Source organism: Dicentrarchus labrax, unplaced genomic scaffold, assembly GCF_905237075.1.
Source record: "Dicentrarchus labrax unplaced genomic scaffold, dlabrax2021, whole genome shotgun sequence".
Lineage (NCBI taxonomy): Eukaryota > Metazoa > Chordata > Actinopteri > Moronidae > Dicentrarchus > Dicentrarchus labrax.
In genome coordinates this window covers 6,150,998-6,170,366 of record NW_026136703.1, presented here as the reverse complement: position 1 = coordinate 6,170,366, position 19,369 = coordinate 6,150,998, and the positions used below count along the sequence as shown (strand labels likewise).

Here is a 19,369-nt window from a genome sequence, read left to right as displayed (position 1 = left end):
AACTATTAACTAAGAATGCTTTCTGAACTTTAAACCTGTGTAAGTTGACTTGTTGGCAACTTGAGAGCTGCAAACATACTAACATACTATCACCTCATAAAGTTGGTATACTGAGCTTGTTAGTGAACAGTTGCCAACATATGCTGCTCATCCAGGCGATACAGAGAGACATTAGCATTCATTTGTGACCAACTGACAAATCTTAGTCTGATATTCGCTCCCCTTTTAGCTCTGTTTTGCCCTCCACCAGCTCCTGAGTAAAATATATGACTCTTTAGCTTAATGCTCCACTATGTTCACCAGCTAGTTGCTAACTTTGTCTGTCTACCATTTGGTGCTCATAATGTTTTTTCCTAACAAGAATGGTACCAAAAGAAAGACTGAACCAAAATAGTGAAGTTGTGGGCTGAAAAACCAAAACAGTGAGCTAAAAGAAGCTAATATGCTCTGTTGAGCTGATTATAATTCTCTGTGGGTTTGTCTCTACGGGTGACCTCTTTCACATTGCATTTGTTAATTTGATCTACTTGTAACATTAGAATATTGATAAGTTCAGCTTTAACCTTCATTGTTGCTTATTTAGTCACAAAATAAGTCACTAAATAATGGCTCTTAATGTAAACTTTTCCAAGCCTGCCTTAAAAAACAGACATGCTTCATCACTTGTGCCTCCAGTACGGTAAAAATGGACCCTTTGTGTTAGATGTTGTATTATGGCAGGATTTGCAGCAAGTGCTGCAGCATCTCATCAGTTGTTCAGAAACCTTTTATTTTGCTCAATTTCCTCTGTCTAGAGAACTTGTTGCCAAAAATCCCACCTTCAACAGAGAGTGGTGAAGGCTCTCCGGATCGAGCCAACAGCTCCCAGTCTTTGCCAGCGTCCAGGAACGGAGTCACAGAGCCGTCCACCTCCACGCCCATCACCAAGGAGCATGGCAACCTGCCCATCATTGTCCCCATGATCCCCCCACCACTGATCAAGCCCCCTGCAGGTAGGGAGCACGACACTTTCTTTTTGAAAGACACATACAGTAGATTAATTGAAAAGTAGTTTAGGTTTGTAAAAAGTTCTTGTTTGTCAAAAAAAGGACTTAAACATGATGACTGCCAGTATCAAAATGTTCTCAAATGGGCTAACCATCCGACCTCCAGAGCCAGTACATTAAGTTTCAACTGTTCTATGCTTACCAATTTGTGTGTTTGGAACAAAGCTACATTGTACATTTCCAAAAAGATCAAGGTCATTTTCAGCCTGTCGCAGATTGCTGATGTATTCGTCCAACCACAAACGCACACACGGTTATTTCTCTAGTCAAACCACACCCAACTAGAAGAACTGGCATAGATTTCATCCACAGCTGTTCTCCAGACAGATTACACTGTATTGAAAGTATAAGCCTACTTGCTGATTCTCCAGTACTTTGCAAGAAACTGAATGTTTATGCAACATGAAAACTTTCTGTCTTTGCAATGGCCTGAAAGCCTCCAAACCATGCAGGGACAGGCGACTAATGAGCTAGCTACCTGCTGTACACCTTGTTTTCCTCCACCTGCCCAAGTGTCAATATAACCCCATCAACTCTCTGAGGAAATGTCCGCGTTCCTTGGCCAGACAGAGGGCTTCATTATCCCTTACGTCTGCTGCGGCACAGGAGGTTGGTACGCCCCGGCGGAGCTAGCGAGCCGCCTTGGCATCGCCCAAGAGGAGTCCCCGCTGGCCCTGCCTAGGCGGGGAAACAGATGGTGTGGTCCCACTTAAAGCCCAGCACCAACCCACCACCCGGCCGACACCCCCTTCAACTCCCCCCCCCACACACATATGCTGAATTATTCATGTGCCCCGCAAAAATCCGACAAAGGACCTTTTGAGGTGCAGGTACGGCGGATGATGGTGGCATTTAGTATGGAGGCTGCATAATTACTGACAGGTTTTTTTCCCCCCTCATGCAGATGTGAGTGTTTTGAGATGGGCTTGTTACGAGGTGCCAGGATGTGGGAAGGCAAAAACAACTCCACCTTAAGATGTCTCTTTGTATGAAAATGTTGAGACACTGGGAAAGATGTTGTGATTTCATGTTGGCCTTCGATCCTGTTCATTACGCTGCTGTGGTACATATATTATTCCAAGAAATGCACAAACCCCGATCCACCTACCCAGTCATCTCAGAATGAAACTATGCCTTGCTTTTTTGTTATCACTGCAGTGAGCAGCAGTCCAGATAGACTCAAAAAAAGGCAGAGACTATAGGAACGAGATGGAGCGCAGAGGATGGGAAATACATAAAATATGCATGTTAGGTCGACTGTGCTATGTTTAGGACCCCAGGGAGTTATTTCCTTAATTGTGAGTTAGTTTGTACTTAAAATCTGATGGCCCTGTAGATCCATTAAGCTCAACAAGAGGTGAAAAGCCTGGCCGGCATGCGATAAGGAGGTGAGCGGGGGTGAAAGACTAATGGGCCTGCTTTTTTTCGCCCTCACACCCGCGTAGTCATAATGTGATAATTGGGAGATACTGGAGGGAATCTCCAAGGATCTGTCTCATTGCAACAGCGACGGCACTAAAAGCCCGCAGCTCATCACTAGCAGTCGCAGTTCGCCACAGAAGAGGCATTTCGCTGTCACAGAGGGTCTGTTAAAATAATTTGTTGCCCACACTGACCAGGGGGGATGTGCTGAGGTCAACTGTAGATTTACTCATAACTTTGTTAATCATAGATCTTCGGAGACAGAAGAGATCTGGTCTTTTTGACCTGTAAAACAACAATTAGTCCTTACAATGCATTCTCTTTCTCTTTCTCTTTCTAAGGAGAACTTCAGGCCACCCTCCCACACAGGTCATGAATTTTCAACAAGGAAGCATTAACTGAGGAATATACTTTTACACTTATACATATAAATCTCATATAGCAGAATACTTATACGTACCTGCCAGAGCCCTGCTGCAAAAACTGTGTCCTTCTTCTTTTATACTTTTCTTTTATATTATTAGTAACATATATACTTTTAAACTCAGTACTTTCATATTGGATTGATTAAATAAAACCTACTAATTATCACCGTCTCATTTAATATTTACTTACTTTCTATACTTGAGCCAGTTCACTGTCTACAGTCACCTTGAAATTCATTGTATAATTAACATCCCTTAACCCTAACCTTGACTACATGACTAGGACTCAGTGTCTATTTTATGTGAACTCTATTTTATGTCCTGTCTCGTCTATGAAGTAAATATTTGTTTGTCTGTCCTTGTGGGCCACTGGGAAAAGTTGTATATGTATTAGTTTATTTTCTGGTTCCTTTCCTCATGTTTTTTAATTTTTTTGCTTTTTTTCCCCTTCTCCCTGCCCTCAAATTGCCCTCATCATGAATAATTTAGGAAGAAAAAAGGAAGAAACAAAAAATACAAATACCTCCTTGAACTCTCTCAACTGTTCTTTAGATGGATTGCTCTGTGGAAACCCATCACCCATCTTACACAAAAGGGGACGGCTCACCCAAACTATGACAATTATTTTAGAATTCTCTGTGACCATGCAGTAAACACGCTCACACAGGATGCACATCCGCAGGGAGACTACACCTTCTGTTGGAGTCTCCTGTGTGAACACCCAGCATCAAAGTACATCCTAGTGTCCACTTCAGGTTCTCTAATACCCACAGAGCACAGCCGCAAATAGGCATCCTCCCATGTCGCTGGCTCATCCGGTTCTGCTGCATTTACCCATGGCAGGGCTTCATTATAAGTCCTACAGTGGTTTTGTGGCTTGAATCTTGAGCGGATTTAACCAGCCCAGCAGCTGGGCTGAATCAGCGCAGTTAATGCCTTTTGGTCCTTGTGTTTAAAACATCTAGTTGTTGCATGCTTGTTGATATTCTCCGACACTTAAAACATAATAGATGTCACTCTTGCTTAAGGATATTTTCTAATCAGAATCAGACTTACAAAATGAAATAGTTGTACCATGAAGTCAGTATTTGTTATAATGTAAGACATTATGAGTGTTAAAGATCCCCTCCAGACATGTATTATGACATATACAAATAGTCTGCTTGGAGCAATATGTTTTTTTTACGTAAAAAAGCATAATTCTAGAATATATAAATATACAAATGTTTAAAGTGTAAAGTCCATTCTCAGTGCATGTGCACTGGTGGATCACACTGTAGAAGTTGCATACTGAACCAGAGTTGACTTACAAACTATTTGTGATGTCACAAATCATGCTCATAGGCCCCGCCCCTTAGAATCAGATTTTCAATGAGCTCAGAGAAACTTTGCACTTTCAGGATTTACACATCACACTGTAGGAACAAAAAGAAACAAGGATTTTTGAGTGGAGGAGGACTTTAAATAACACTTCTAGTTACTTCCAGCTCTAAATGATTATGTGAAACCATAGCAAGGCAAATAACAATATTTTGTGACTTTTCTTGGACTGAATGTCCGGGATAAGGATCTGAGGTTTCAACTGAGATAATGTAGAAAAGAATATGTTGTTTGTCCTTATTAAATTACCCACTGAACTTGGGCATCCTAACTCGCTTTCACTTTTGTTTGTTTCTGTCTAGATGAAGATGCATCCAATGTGCAGATCATGTGCGCCTGGTGCCAGAAGGTTGGTGTCAAACGCTATTCTCTGAGCATGGGGAGTGAGCTGAAGAGCTTCTGCAGTGAGAAGTGCTTCGCCGCCTGCCGTAGAGCCTATTTTAAGAGAAATAAGGTAAAACTCCTGCTTTATCATCAGCTGGACACTTTTGTATAACACCTTTTAGAGACTTTGCAGATACAGTATGTCACAAATCTCCTGGCAACTTCATGTGACCATCATCAGTGAGTTCCAGAGGAGAATATAAAATTGAAAGTTCATAAGACAAGTATTACAAAATGTGTGAAATTTATTGTTACCATGTGGTGAACAATTAAACAGTTGAAAATAGCATGAATTGGACATGGTTCTATTGTCATAGTAAACAAGATAACTCTGGTAACAGTTTGGTTAAGCTGTACTCATGGTGAATAAATGCATATATGAACATGAGAGTTTAACGCAAGGTATATAATTAGCATTCTACCACCCTGACACAATCTTTTTCTCTTTGGCATTTTAGCGTAAGGACTATTTCCTATCTTTAGTCAGCTACCTTTGACGATTTTGAAACATTATACTTAACAAAAATTCACAAGACCAGACTGAAAAGTCAAAGGCCCAATAAATAATTACATTATTTCCAAATTTAGCATAGCCTACTTTGTAAACTCCTATCTTTAGCACTGCTATACTCAGATTTAACTAACATTATAGCCTGTGGTTATCTCAGTTCATTTCAGGGAAACTAACTAAAGTATACATACAACTACCATGATGTAAAACTAAGCTAATACCTAACCTACTGTAACTTGGCTAATGGGTAAACACGTGATGGTGTATTAGCAAAGATGCTAACATTATTTACCCACAAACTAATTTTTCTTTGCCATGTTCTTTTTTTGTGTGTAAAACATAAACAATGTATAGAAAAGTTCATAAGTGCAATTACTGTATCGTTATTCTTTCTAAGAGCAGAGAGCTCTAATATGGCTGCCAGAAAATGTTACATCATCTGGTAAGCCCTTCATAAACATGCAGTATATTCTGCTTCTGACAGAGCTAAATTAAGTTTTCATGACATTTTGATAGTATTTATACCGTGAGCAGGAGCTTTATCGGTTGTAGCCTCACCAATTATTACACTCATTTCTGACTCAAGGCATCAAAGGGCCATTTGAACTAAAAATCCTGTTTAAAAATGTCAACTTTAAAACCCTCTCATTACTTTTTCAGGTTTGGCTTGAACACAAAATGCATAATACATTAAACCATAAACCTTAAATAAATCATAGTTTTTACTACAAAAATACCTTCAGGCAATCAACTCCAAAATGACTTGGTCAACTTGGTGCATAAAACGCAAGACAGCAAACATCAAAGTTGTTATTGTGTTCTCATTTTCCCCCCGATGACTGTAGTTAAACAATCTCCTTTCTCTCTTGTACCAAAGCTGGGATATGTAAGGAATTACGCTGTGAGTATGACGTGTTTTACTCTCCTGCTTGTCTGTCCTGAAGTCAGTTATTCATCTAAACATAATCACTTTTTCAAGCACTGCACTGGAGCAGGAACTAGATAGGGGTGCACTTAGAGTATGTCTGTTCATTTCAATTAGTGATATCCAATTTCTTTTGTTTTCTGACACTTTTTCCCAAAGCATGAGAATCAAGCTGAGCCTTGCGTCTACTGTACTGTTGCTCATACTATGTGTTTTTCATTTTCTACCTTAACATTTTAGCTCATTTACTTTTCTAGCAAGTTTGTAGTTTCCATTGTACTTAATGTTGAAATGATGACAAATGATCTGTCTGGTCCTGGCGATGACAAGGAGAGTCTGACATGTTGAAAGCTCATGGGAGAACATGTGACAGTTGCAAGAGCTATAGAGCTTCATATCAGATCAAAACGCAGCTTTTGAACTGGTTTTATTTTGATCTCTGAGCTCCAGAGGAGGTCAGACAAAAGTAAATACAGGTCTACGCCATTTGACACGCATCAAAGTTGACAAGGCAGCTCCATGTCAATCAGATCAGTCAGGGAGGCTGTAAACATGACATCAAATGTAAAGCTGATGTGAACAAAGCTCCCTGCTGGCAATCCATGGGCCTTAAGTAGGAGTAGTTCATATAAAGTTTATATAAAGATAGTAAGAACCAGTGTGTGTAGGATTTAGTGGGATGTAGTGGTGTAGTTGCAGACCACCACTCCCTTGCTTCGTAAATGCCCCTATCTAGAGCCAGTGTTTGGTTTGTCCCTTCTGGGCTACTGTAGAAACATGGCAGTTAAACTTGGTGGACGTCTATAGATAAAAGTGGCTCATTCTAAGGTGCCAAAAACACACTATACAAGTACAGGTCCATCCATAACGATTCCTATATTCAGGTGATTATATACTAATGAATATTATGTTCCATTTCTGTCAACAGATCCTCCTAAATGTCACACACTTGACATTAAAAGATTTCCCGTACCCTTAGCTTGATTGTTAAACAGTATATAGTATGTAATTAAAAGAATAATCCTCTATAGTACATTTGTAGTTTCTTTTTATTTTAAGCCCAATTTACTCTACATTATGTTCTGCTTTTGACAATATATTATATATAGTGTATAAGTAGAAGATGGATACATTATGAAATCCGCAGGAGAAAGAAAAAAAGTACAAAAGACTAAACGACAAAAACAAACAAACCAAAAACTTAGAACTCCAGCTCCGATTCATACACACAGCACCACAGGTTACAATGCTAATGTGCGATAAGAACAAACAAGAATATCCCTGCAGCATGATGGCAGACACACCAGGCTCTGCTGTGCTAGTTCAGATACGGCTCCCAAATATATATATATGTATTGAATGTAATATAGCTGTAAGGTACTCTAATAGCACTAAATCAAACAGCACTCTCTTGATGTTATATATCTGCTAAGGCGGGACACTGGGTCCATTTCCAGTTCCACACCCAATATTTGTCTCTTTCAGAAAGATGCTTACGGCATCACCAAAGACAATGAGTTAGAGCACCAATTTCTGTCTTGCATTTGCAGCACATGGGTGATGTCTACGGTTGGGGGATATATGCATTCTGTGTATTTTTCTGTGTATTGCTTTGGTACAGATCCAGACAGAAATTGATTTATCATGTCTCTAGATATCTTTTCGCTCTTCATCATCGATTGTGACAGATAGCTACTTCTCCCATGTGCCCTGAAGCCCTATAAAGTAACCGGAGGGTGCCAAATGCATAGCCTCATAGAATAAACTGACAGACATCTTTTCAGCTGTTTCAACAGGAGATCTTTCAGGGATGTCAATTAAAGTTGTGCGGTGCAACATATAATGCCTCATCTGCAAAAAACGAAAGAAGTCCTGTGGGAGACCATATGTCTCAATCATGTGTTCAAATAGAGCGTTATGATGTGACCTTATGGAGCTGGAATATATTCTGATGGCATTTAAGGTACGCAGAGGTGTGGTGAGAAAATTGTGTGAAAAAGTACAACGATGCAGCAATACTCCTTCCAATTCTCAATGCTCTCCCCCATTAATCAGCCTGACAGAAATTTCAAAGCATGTTCTCTCACTGCGGTGACAGCCCTTCATGCAAGCTATAGTTGTAGAAAAGTCTGAATTTCAAAGTGACAGACTAGATCATATCAGTCTTAGAGAAAATGTTTTACCTTATGAGCTCTGACACACGGCGTTCCAGTCAACCTATAAGCCAATAGTTCCAAAATACCTTGATAATGCACAATTTGTTGTTTAATTACTGTAATTCATAAATGCAACATGTGAAAATTAGCAATGAGTCTGCTACTTCAAACACACTTTGTTCATTAACTCAACCACTTGATAAAAAAAAATGTGATTAAGTGCTCCACTTCATGTTTTGCCTAACAAAGCATGTTATCCACTGTAAAACATGTATGCTAAGCATGGTCTGTTAGCTTTTGCTTAAAGAGGAAATAAACAACGTTTTTGCTTTAACTTTCTTTCTTTTTTTCAAGTAAATGTTGATTGCAGTGTGTAATAGTTATAGAATATTGACACCATCTGCATTTATATTGGTCCCCTATAAGCCTCAATTCTGTCTGCCACTGAGCATGATATTACCCGGGATAATTAAGGCTCAATTTACGAGACTTGTATATAGACTAAATGAATGAACAATATAATATTTTCTTCTAACGTTAATGTTACTCCCCCCACCCCCCCGATTCTACCCTCTGCTGTAGTTACTTGTTTGTGCGACTCAATAGCGTTACTCACACTATCTCATTACTATGCAATGCACATTGTTACAATAGCTTTTGCCTGTTCCCAAATTCAGTATAAAATTGTGACAATTTCAATTTTCTGCTTCAGTCTTCTCTCTTTTTGAAAGTGGTACTGATCATTTCTTCACAGAGCTTGGCGATCCTGTCTTAATAATACACTTGGAAACACTGTTGGGGATTTGCAGGACCTTGTCTATTTAAAGGCAAATGTACATCATTTAGCCGTGTTATCACACTCTTTCCTTTCCGTGGTATATTTTAGTGCCAGAACGATTCCCTATTTCTTGTCATACCTTCTTCATTTAGCCTACTGTTATCTTTTTTTAATGGCTGGGATTAATCTTATCTGTTTTGTGAGACATTATACTCATTTTAACAGAATTTTATTAGGCAAGACAGAAAATTTAAGATCCATAGTTTCCCGATTTAACTCTTCTTCTATACTGCTGTACTGCTATAGAAAAACTGTAGAGAGGTCATCTCTCTTCATTATAAGAACTATTTTTTCAGCCAGCAGGAGGATACCAAGCAATCGTAATGTTAATAGTATACAACTAGCTACTTGCTAGCTCACTAGCCACTTATAATGCAAACCCTAGCTTCTATTGACTGTAATATGTTTAGCTTATGGCAGACTAAAATTGTGAGGCTTGTTCATTTCATTTGCAGTGTTGATTTTTCTGTAAAAACAGCACAGAACAAATAAGGTCTATTCTATTCTGTTGAAACGGCCAAGTTAAAGGTCCAGTGTGGAACATTTAGGAGGATATATTAGCAGAAATTGAATATAACATAAATAGCTATGTTTTCATTAGTGTATAATCATCTGAATATAGGAATCGTTGTGTTTTTGTTACCTTAGAATGAGACGTTTTTACACTGTGGGTCGCCTTCCACGGAGTCTGTCATGTTGAACCACCATGTTCCTACAGTAGCCCAGAGGGGACAAACCAAACACTGGCTGTAAATAGGGCCTTTAGCTTTTGTAGTGAGTTTCTCCTACACACGTTATAGCCCGTTCTTTATTCCGAGGTCACCAAATACAGACACAAGCTGTGTTCAGTTAGTTGCAGTCTGCAACGTAGTGGCAACTGCTAGATGCCACTAAATCCTACACACTGGTCCTTTAATAAGTTAGCAAGTTAGCGGGTGCAGTTATTAAAATCAAGCAGATTTCTCAGAAAATGTCAAACCATAAAATACAGCATTAAGTGGTAAACATCGCCAATATTCTCAGGGATGGTCTTTTTTGTTTATTCCAATTATAATAATGTCTAAACATTGATGTTGACATAATGTACTGATTGCAATAAATGTTTATTTTTTTAAATTTGAATCCACCTTTGTTTAGGCAGGTACTCTCAATGGGACAGAAGGTCTCGTTCTCAAAAGGGAAACCAAACCTTTATTGGATCTATGCATCAGCAGAACAGAAATGTACAAAGTCAACCAATGTCATCAATGTTTTTTGACAAATTTAGAGGACACCACACACAGTTTCAAGAACTAATATAATTAATATACATGCATTCCTGTTAGAGGCCATTCAGCCATGTTCAGCAGAATGCACGTGTTCACATCATCCACAAACACAGGAAAGGCCTGCTCTGCCACAGTGGCTCAGATTCTATATTTTGTCTGGCTCTCGCACATTCGTGCAGGCCATTTGTGTAAGCGATACCCACGTTTCTTTTCTCATGCACCCACAAGGTTGGCCACAACAACACAGCCTGCAGGCTTTCTGTTTTTTTCCAACAGAAAAAAAAATATTGCCATGGCTGAAAAAAAGTATCTCATGTCTGCGTGTGCTTTGGATAGGCGAGAGGAGACGGGGGGAGGAGGGGGGATGTAGGGGGCGGGCAAACAGCTCTGGCATTATGTTGCATGAAATATCTTCAGCTGCCTCATCCATGAAACCCAATCCCCTCCTAGGGTGACTATGGTTGCTACTTTCTCACATGTCTGCATAACCTTAGATTACGTAGTGTGTGTTTGTGTGGGGCAAAGATGATTGATAGTTTAACTCTAGGCTAATCACTTATGTGCTGGTTTACTGTATGCCTTAAGCTTCAGGATTAGTTTGTATGGAAGGTGCTGCTTCCTCACTGCTTGCACTACTCAATTATTCTGTCTGTCACCTCACTCTGCCTGCTCACTATCACTCTCTTTTTGACTGTCCACTATTGATTCAGAGACAGAGCTTGGCTCTTTTCCTTGTTTTGTAATAGACAGCTACTTACTGTGTGTGCCAGTTCGAGCGGATAGATACCAACTGAAGAAAAAGTTCACATATACAACAGCTACGATCTTGGACAGTTTGAGGGATTAAAATGAATGAAATTTAATTTTAGGGTGGAGCTGCTTCTCAGCTCTCATGCTTTTACATGCAGCCATACGATTTCTGGCTCTATCTTACGCCCACACATACACCGATAAACATGCTTGCTCATTGGACATAGTGCCAAGATTAACTTAGGCAATTAGCAGTGATGGATTACCCTCTGTGAGTGTGAAGCATGGTGGCAGAAAGGTGTAGGTTAGAGGATGTTTTGCTTTTCTCATTGAGTCAGTCAGCCTTATATTCCACTGGAACACATGTCGTCCACATGTCATCTAGAGTTGGATTTTAAACGCTCTAAATGCAGGAGTGTATTGCTGCAACATCAATTGTGATGAAATGTGGCTTGTTGCTGTTGTAATAGCTCCAACAATCTGTTTTTTAGTTTGGTTAGGTTTGAGTGCAGTTTTTGGGCTGGAATTCCTCAGGAAAAAAATACTTACTGGTTAATTGTAGACTGGTATGTTGTGATTGAAAAGCTGATAAAATGAGGACTAATTCAAAATCCTGATTAAAAAAAAGTGAAAAACAACCCAAATTCTTAAAGGGTCACATTGTCATTGTATTTATAGAGTAGAACTATCTTAATGCACTATGCTAATAAACACATGAACCATGTCCTCTGCTTCCACAACTTCCAAGAAATTATTAAGCAGGTAGCGAGGAGACTCCAGTTTGTGTTTTACAGGTCGTTTCTGGTGCAGCGCAGGGCTTTTTGTTCACACCATGAAATCCCCCCCTGGAGACCCCAGACCTCCATCAGTGTCTTTCCCCGGGAGCTCCCTCCAGGCACGAGGGGGCAGAGTGCCGCTTCATGTCAGCCCAGAAATGTCACATCACCTCAAACAAACACACACATGCACACACTAATGTCTCCTCCACACACAGGCCCATGGTTGCCGCCCTGCTCCTGAACACTCCACAATTTACTTTGCATCTCCATCGGCAGCCAAGGAGGGCACGCACGCAAAATGAATAAGAGAAAAGAGGGTGTCTCAGTGTGTGTGTGTGTGTGTGTGTGTGACTCTGTCTTGTATAAAAATGAATGTAGCTGCATGTGGAATTTTTTGTGTGTGTGTGATGAAGTGTGTAATGTGTCTGCATATTGCAGCTCAGGCTCACTGCTGGTTAGGAAGCCTTGAGGCCTGCCTGACACAGCTTCAGGGCACAGAGAGGAAGGTGATTATCTCATAGCTGCCAGCAATTCAGCTCAAATAAAGACAAAAGTAACTCCGGCTAACTAGGCGTCAAGACTGTAAAAGTGGAGGCACGCACAAGAACTTGCATTCCTTTGTGTCTTCTGTTAAACTTGTAGGTGTGATAAACTAGACTTGTGCAAAAAGTGCGGTACAGAATGTAGACACACCTCCTATTGCACATTTCAGGTGTGTTGTGATGATGAAAACTATTATTTTTGTGTTCCAAGAACAATTCAAAATCAGTATGCCAAGAAGATGTAATTCTAGTGACTTATATTAAATTTGCTGTGTGACCTTTAAATAAGACATTTACTACTGTGTCATTCTTCCTGCAAAAACAATAACATTTAGAGTTGCCAGCAATATGCTCAAATACTTCTACATAGATATACAGTATATGTTGCTAAAAAAAGCTCCAATCTAGGGTGCCCAGATAGCTCACCTGGTAGAGCTGGCACCTCATGTACCACAGCTGGGACCTTGCTGCAGCGGCCATGGGTTTGAATCCAGCCTGTTGCCCTTTGCTGCCTGTCGCTCCCTATCTCTTCCCCTTTCCTGTCATTATCAGTAAAAATGATTATAAAAAAGAAAGCTCAATTCTCCTAAAGATCTTTTTTTTAATCTTATTATAGCCCTATAACAATAATAAAGCACTGCTACCCTTACCAGACAACCCTTGACAAATAATGCACACACACAATTAAAGTGCAAAGATCAGGGTCTCAGTAATCTTAAAATATTCCTGTGTATGTGTGTGAAAACCTCCATTGTGCACTGCAGACAGAATTGAACTGGTGTTCGGATGGATTTTCAAATACATGAAAGTAGAGTCAAACTTGTCTCTTTTTTGGGAGAGTGTGTTTTCTTCCCTGTCATACGCCTAGCGCCAGGACTGCACCTTTATTTCAGGATTTGGGTTGAGCTCCGCTGCGCTTGTCTGTATTTGTCTTTGGATTTGGAAAGCCTGCCTACGAGCGTCTTTCTTTGGGAAATGCAGCTCTTTTGGCAGGTGATGGGCACACACACCTGGACATGTATCCGCGCCCAGATGGAAGCTAGCGTGGTGGCAGCTGGTGTGACGTCCCCTCAGGACGGTGGAGTCGCCAGAGGGGAGCTAGGCGGCCGATGTCCTGCTCTGTCGTTCTTATAAGGAACTTCAGCTGGGTGGCAGCTGCAGTTTGCTGGCATGATGGAGCAGCAATAAGGAAAAAAGACACCTTTAAACAGAACAACACAAGTGCCACTGAAACTGTATGTCTCCAGTGTGCTGAGGCAGTGGTGATTGACTACAACACATCAATCAATCAATCTATCTATCTATCTATCTATCTATCTATCTATCTATCTATCTATCTATCTATCTATCTATCTATCTATCTATCTATCTATCTATCTATCTATCTATCTATCTTAATCCCATCTCCTTTATCTGTGTGGTTTCCTGTGTGCGCCTCACGCCTCGTTCACAGTGCCAACACCTCATTAGTACAATATGCAAATGAACTGGCGCAGGGCCAGAGGGTCAGAGCACAAACTGGAGACAGAATAATAGCACAATGGTGTATCTTTGTGTGTGTGTGTGTGTGTGTGTGTGTGTGTGTGTGTGTGTATCCTCAAATGCCTGCCCAGATTCTAGTGTTCACCTGTGAGTCTGTGTGATGTGTCCGTGCTCATGCTGAGGAGACATGGCACATACGTGTGTGTGTGTGTGTGTGTGTGTGTGTGTGTGTGTGTGTGTGTGTGTGTGTGTGTGTGTGTGTGTGTGTGCGTGTGTGTGTGTGTCTGACAGATAATTGTTGAAATGGATCAGCCCACACCTACTGTTCATTTAGTGCACAGACAGCTTCTAAATAACCATGACCCCCGTAATCTTTGGTTTTGTTTTCTCCAACCTTTTGTGAAAAAGTAAAAAATCTGGTCTGTTACATTGTAAAATGTCAGTGCTGATTCTAAACGAATGTTTTCTGTCAGATTCTTACACTGTATCTTTTCCGGTACAAGTAGCAGTATGCTTCACGAGACACACGACAGCCATATTTGATTTATCTCATGCTTGGAATGGGAAACCCTACCTGGAGGTGAGGGAAGCAGATGGAAGCAGAGGAAAACTCAATCAGTCTTTGGACAAAAAATGTAAAATATACACTAGAACTGCCCTTTGGTATCATCCAGAGATGAACAGAGCTGCAGGCCAAATTACCCATGACAAATCAAAGGTTGCAGCGAGCAATTTAAAGGGAACATGATACGAAAGAAAGCTGCTCAGGCCAGTTGCTCACCTGTCAATGGCATAGGCTCAGCATGAAATGTCAGCTTGGGGGCTGCAAACGGCATGATGAACATGTATAATTGAGGTTAAATCTCCATTTCTGATAACGGTGGCTCAGTGCCCAGTGGCTGCAAGATATGAACCACTTTTTTCACACTGAGGTCTATATTATATAAAAGTGCATTTAATCTAATGAAACACAATGGAGCAATTTGGCACTGTGCCAGGGAAAGCTTCTCCAATAACTTCTTAGTAACAAAATTGCCCACACCTGGCATAACAGCACTGACTGCCTCAGTTTTCACACTGTGCATAATGAATGACTCACAGAGAGCAGGAGAAGGTGGCTCCTTTTCCAGCTGGTATAAATGCTTAAAGGAGTTTTGTATTGTAATATTACAGCATGGGAAATTAAACCCACAACAGCTACTGTTTGAGCAAATTAAATAGTTTACCTAATGTAGCTGTTATTTCTACAGGAATACATTGTGGTACTACAAAATTCTGTCATGTATTGACCACTAACATGCAACATAGTTTTGGCTGGGGCACCTAAGTGCAGGGAATCCCCTATTCACGCCAAAACTGCCTAATAGCATACTGTTAGCAATCAACCACAGTATTTCATGTTTTTACAGCAATTACAATTACATTCATCGCCAAGTCAACCAGCTCCAAGTATTATATTGAACCAAGTCAGTAATTTTCTCAAAATTATACAAGACAGTGTAAACCAACAGCATATTATGCCTGCTTATTACACGGCAACTTACCAATGACTTCAACTGATCTGATATTAAGTACTAATTTGAAATTGTTTTACTAAATATGCCGTTAATTTACAAAGTCTTGCCCAAGATGTTCTATCAGTGTTTGATGTGGCCATGAACAATGTCTTCTTAATTCTCTTTGATAAGTGTTGGTAGATTTGAAGCAGTGGTCTGTGTGAAACAGCAGTGTTTCTTACTAGTTCTCAAATTGTGTTGATTGTCCAATCAGAAACAAGCCAGGTAATAAGTCTGTTCTTTGTGTTGAGGTTTATTCATCCCGTTGTAGTTTACTCTGAAATACTGATAAGCTTGCTGTACTTTTTCCACTGCAATTATAAGTGATTCCGTAAAACCTTTTGTTACATTGTTGAAAAATAGTAGATGTTCCTTAGCCAGCATTAGCTAATTGTATTGCTTAGTCCATGGAGGCAAGCCCCTACACACTCATGTTTCACCCATGCAGGTATTTTTTACTTGCTTTGACTGATTACACTTTTACTCAGGAGGACTGTGAACTGTGATTGACATCTCACTCACTCATAGCTTAGTTAGCTTTATTGCACCTGTTAAAGGTGGAAAACCTCCACCTTTAAATGTAATTATGCTGAGTTCATGTCTTGTCATTCAGACCGTAAGCAGCCGAGTGGGAGAAACCGTTCATGTCAGCCTCTTAGTTGTTAGGTCGGAGATATCAGGAACTTTTGACAGGTAAGATATTAACCCCTTTAGCAAAAATAACTACAGAAGTGTCCCTGACCCTTATTCAGTAGAATTATCCAATTAAAAAGAAGCTTTACATTAGTGGATTATTTCTGGTTTTAACTGTGAGCTAATTATATGTAAGACAATAAAAATAACTGATTTAGGCTGTTTATATGGTGTGACTGAATAGCTAACAAATCTTGGAATAATGTGTAAAGGTGCACAATAAATGTATAAATATATACTAATGTTAATGTCATATTGTTTAAACTGTAATTACAAGCAGCAGAGTGGAAAAAGGGGTGCCTGGATAGCTCACCTGGTAGAGCCGGAGCACTCCGTGTACCAAGGCTGAGTCCTTTCTGCAGCAGCCATGGGTCTGACTCCGGCCTGTAGCCCTTTGCTGCGTGTCGCCCCCTCTCTCTCCTCCCGTTTCATGTCACTTTTCAGCTGTCACTATCAATGAAAGGCAATAAAAGGAAAAGAAAGAAAGTGGGAAAAAACATTCACGTCAACCTCTCACTTGCAATTGGAAGTTAGAAATATCAGGACACTGATATGGACAGGACAGACACTGATGATATCTCCCACTTGGTGAAAAGCTCTATGGAGGCACAACAAACTGTTGCAAATGCACCGTCACTGGCAATTACATAAAAATAAAATCCAATGTTGACACTGATAATCAATTCAGCTGCTTTTATAGGTGCACTGTCGGTTTGTATCTCGTGTCACTTGATAATGAACTGCTATAATACAGAATACAACTAAAGATGCAAACTCAGGCTGAAGAGTTTAGTGAAATCATGTAATTTCTCAGCAAAACCCCACTCAATCTGAGCAGAAGTCTTATCAACAAGAATAAGGGAAACACCTGTGTGGGTGGCAGCGTCTTTAAATATAGTATCCAACCTCCCATTGAGTTTATGGAGAAAATTAGACAAGTGAACAAGCATGACTGAAGAGTTACTAATGACTCCTGCTTTGCATACTATGTGTTACCACCGTAGTGCAACTGCAAATGTGTGTATTAACAGAGATCTTATACAGGTTTCAGAGCCTTCCATTCATTTAAATTTCTTGATGTTAATATGCAGTGGTATTACTAAATTAGGTTTTTAATTTAAATGTGTTTAATTTACCTTTATATCTTAAATAAATGTTTGAGTGAACACACACACACTGTGGTGGCAGGCAGCACTTTGAATGTCTTGCAGATTCCTCAACCACGCACATGCATGCATGCACACTCACGCACACAGTTTTGTTGCAGAATCCTGTTGATTGGTTTGTCCGCAAACCAATGACTCTTCACCCATTTTACAGTCACCATTTCTGTTTATCTTTCTCAGTGTTGTTTTCCATTTCTGAGTTTCCTTGTTGCCTCTGTTCACCTGTTTATTTTGTCCATTCGTAAAAAGAAGCCATTATTTCTCCCCCCAGGCGAGAGACGACGATGGCCTCGGTGGGAAATTACCCCAGCACAGCTTTACTCAGGACACGCCCAGGCTTGTCTTCAAGACAAACAGCGATGTGCTTGTAAGGACCATAACCATTTAACACCAGATAGAGTTTAAGCTTGATGGCTACTGCACAAATATGTTTTGATGTTGTTTTTTTGTCAAAAGTGTATAATTTCAAGTCATTTCTTCCTGACATGTCAATGGACTGGTTCATATTTGGGCATTACTGTAAAAGTAGACATCAACTATCAGACTCAGGTCAGCCCAAATATATAAGAGACAGTACACAAGCGGCACTCATGTTTTACATGAAGTTTGCATACATTTAAGTTTGAGCTTTTCATAACTTTTTTCATGCGTAATCATTTGCTTTGCTCATTTTCCTTATACATCATATTCAGCAACTTCTGTTGGGAATTATCAGACAAATGTAAACTAATCCAGAATTGAAGTTGGTATGATATTATTGCAATGATAACATTTATGACATTAACATATATACTATATTGAATAGTGTGGATTTACTTAATTATTTTTGTTTGTATTTATTGAGCACAGTGATATATATGTTTGACATAGATCATTCATAATTTAGTGAAAGTAAACTGTATGGTGGACCCGTCATTATAACAAAAAGACTAAAATATATGCCACCAACACACCATGCATATGCTGCTACTGTAGACTTAAAGGAATATTCAGGTTTATTACAATTTGGGTCTTATTTTCATAGTTTTAAACATAATGTCTATTCATTTTGTATGTCTAATAATAACACTGTACTCACCACGTTAATTACTGAGATCTTGGATAATGGGAACACCACTAACAAGAGGTCAGATGGGTCAAGAAACACCAGCCAGACCCAGGATATCCAAGCTTTTTTGGATTAAAAAACAATATCAAACCGTAAAATTATAACCCAACTGTATGGTTTAATCGTCCGTCACAGATTATAGATGGATTTACTGAAATATTGGCTCACTGTACTCGCTGTAGGGGAGGACCTGTCTGATTGTCTGACTGCTCATGTCTTGCCCCACTGGGTTTCATTTTTAACAATGTTGTTGTGTTTCCTGATCTGAGATAATTTAATTGTGAGTAGAACTGATAGAAATGGTGGCCAAAACTACAAAAGTGGTAAAGGACCACAATTTTCCTTTAAAGCCATAGTTCAACATTTTGGGAATTGCATTTATTTACTACCTTGATGAGAGATGAGAAGATCAATAATGCTTGTATTTGTAAGCTACATATGAAGGTAGCTACCGATCTCTGTCTGAATGTAACAAAATCCTCCTAACAGCACCTCGTTTGTTTAACCAAGAAATAATTCAGCACATAATCCCTCTAAAACCCCAGCATATTGTTTGTATACTTAGGTTTTTGCAAGGATTAGACAAATTAGATATAATATAAGCTTTAGAGGTGCTGGTAAGCAGATTTGTTTTTATGTTTGGACAGACTAGCTGTTTCTTTATGTTAAATTAATCATTCCTATATTCCCACAGTCCTATGTTCCCCAGTTCTAGAGTTATGGTCACGGGGAAACCTAGGGCCACAGGAACATACATATGCTCCTGCTGCAGGCTGTAGCTTCATATTTAGCACACAGACATGATTGAGCTTCTCATCTAACTCAAATATAGGAAATAACCACATTACCCAAAAATATGTCAAATTATTGCTTTAAGCAAAGATGTTCCACATGAAAAAGCAAACATGTGGCCAACAGCCAACAAAGATATTGCGTCT

At 39.7% G+C, this 19,369-nt stretch overlaps 1 protein-coding gene across 4 annotated transcripts in view; it reads left to right on the top strand.

The window, feature by feature from the left end:
• Positions 1–19,369, top strand: part of sobpa (sine oculis binding protein homolog (Drosophila) a) — a 44,193-nt gene that overhangs the window by 11,918 nt on the left and 12,906 nt on the right. The window contains exons 3-6 of one of the 4 annotated variants that reach the window (XM_051392143.1): positions 795–992; positions 4,576–4,727; positions 6,046–6,069; positions 17,595–17,690. In XM_051392143.1, the coding sequence (XP_051248103.1) occupies positions 795–992; positions 4,576–4,727; positions 6,046–6,069; positions 17,595–17,690 (470 nt within the window). The remainder of the gene's footprint in view (positions 1–794; positions 993–4,575; positions 4,728–6,045; positions 6,070–17,594; positions 17,691–19,369) is intronic. The other 3 variants (XM_051392153.1, XM_051392162.1, XM_051392171.1) reach the window with 3 other exon arrangements.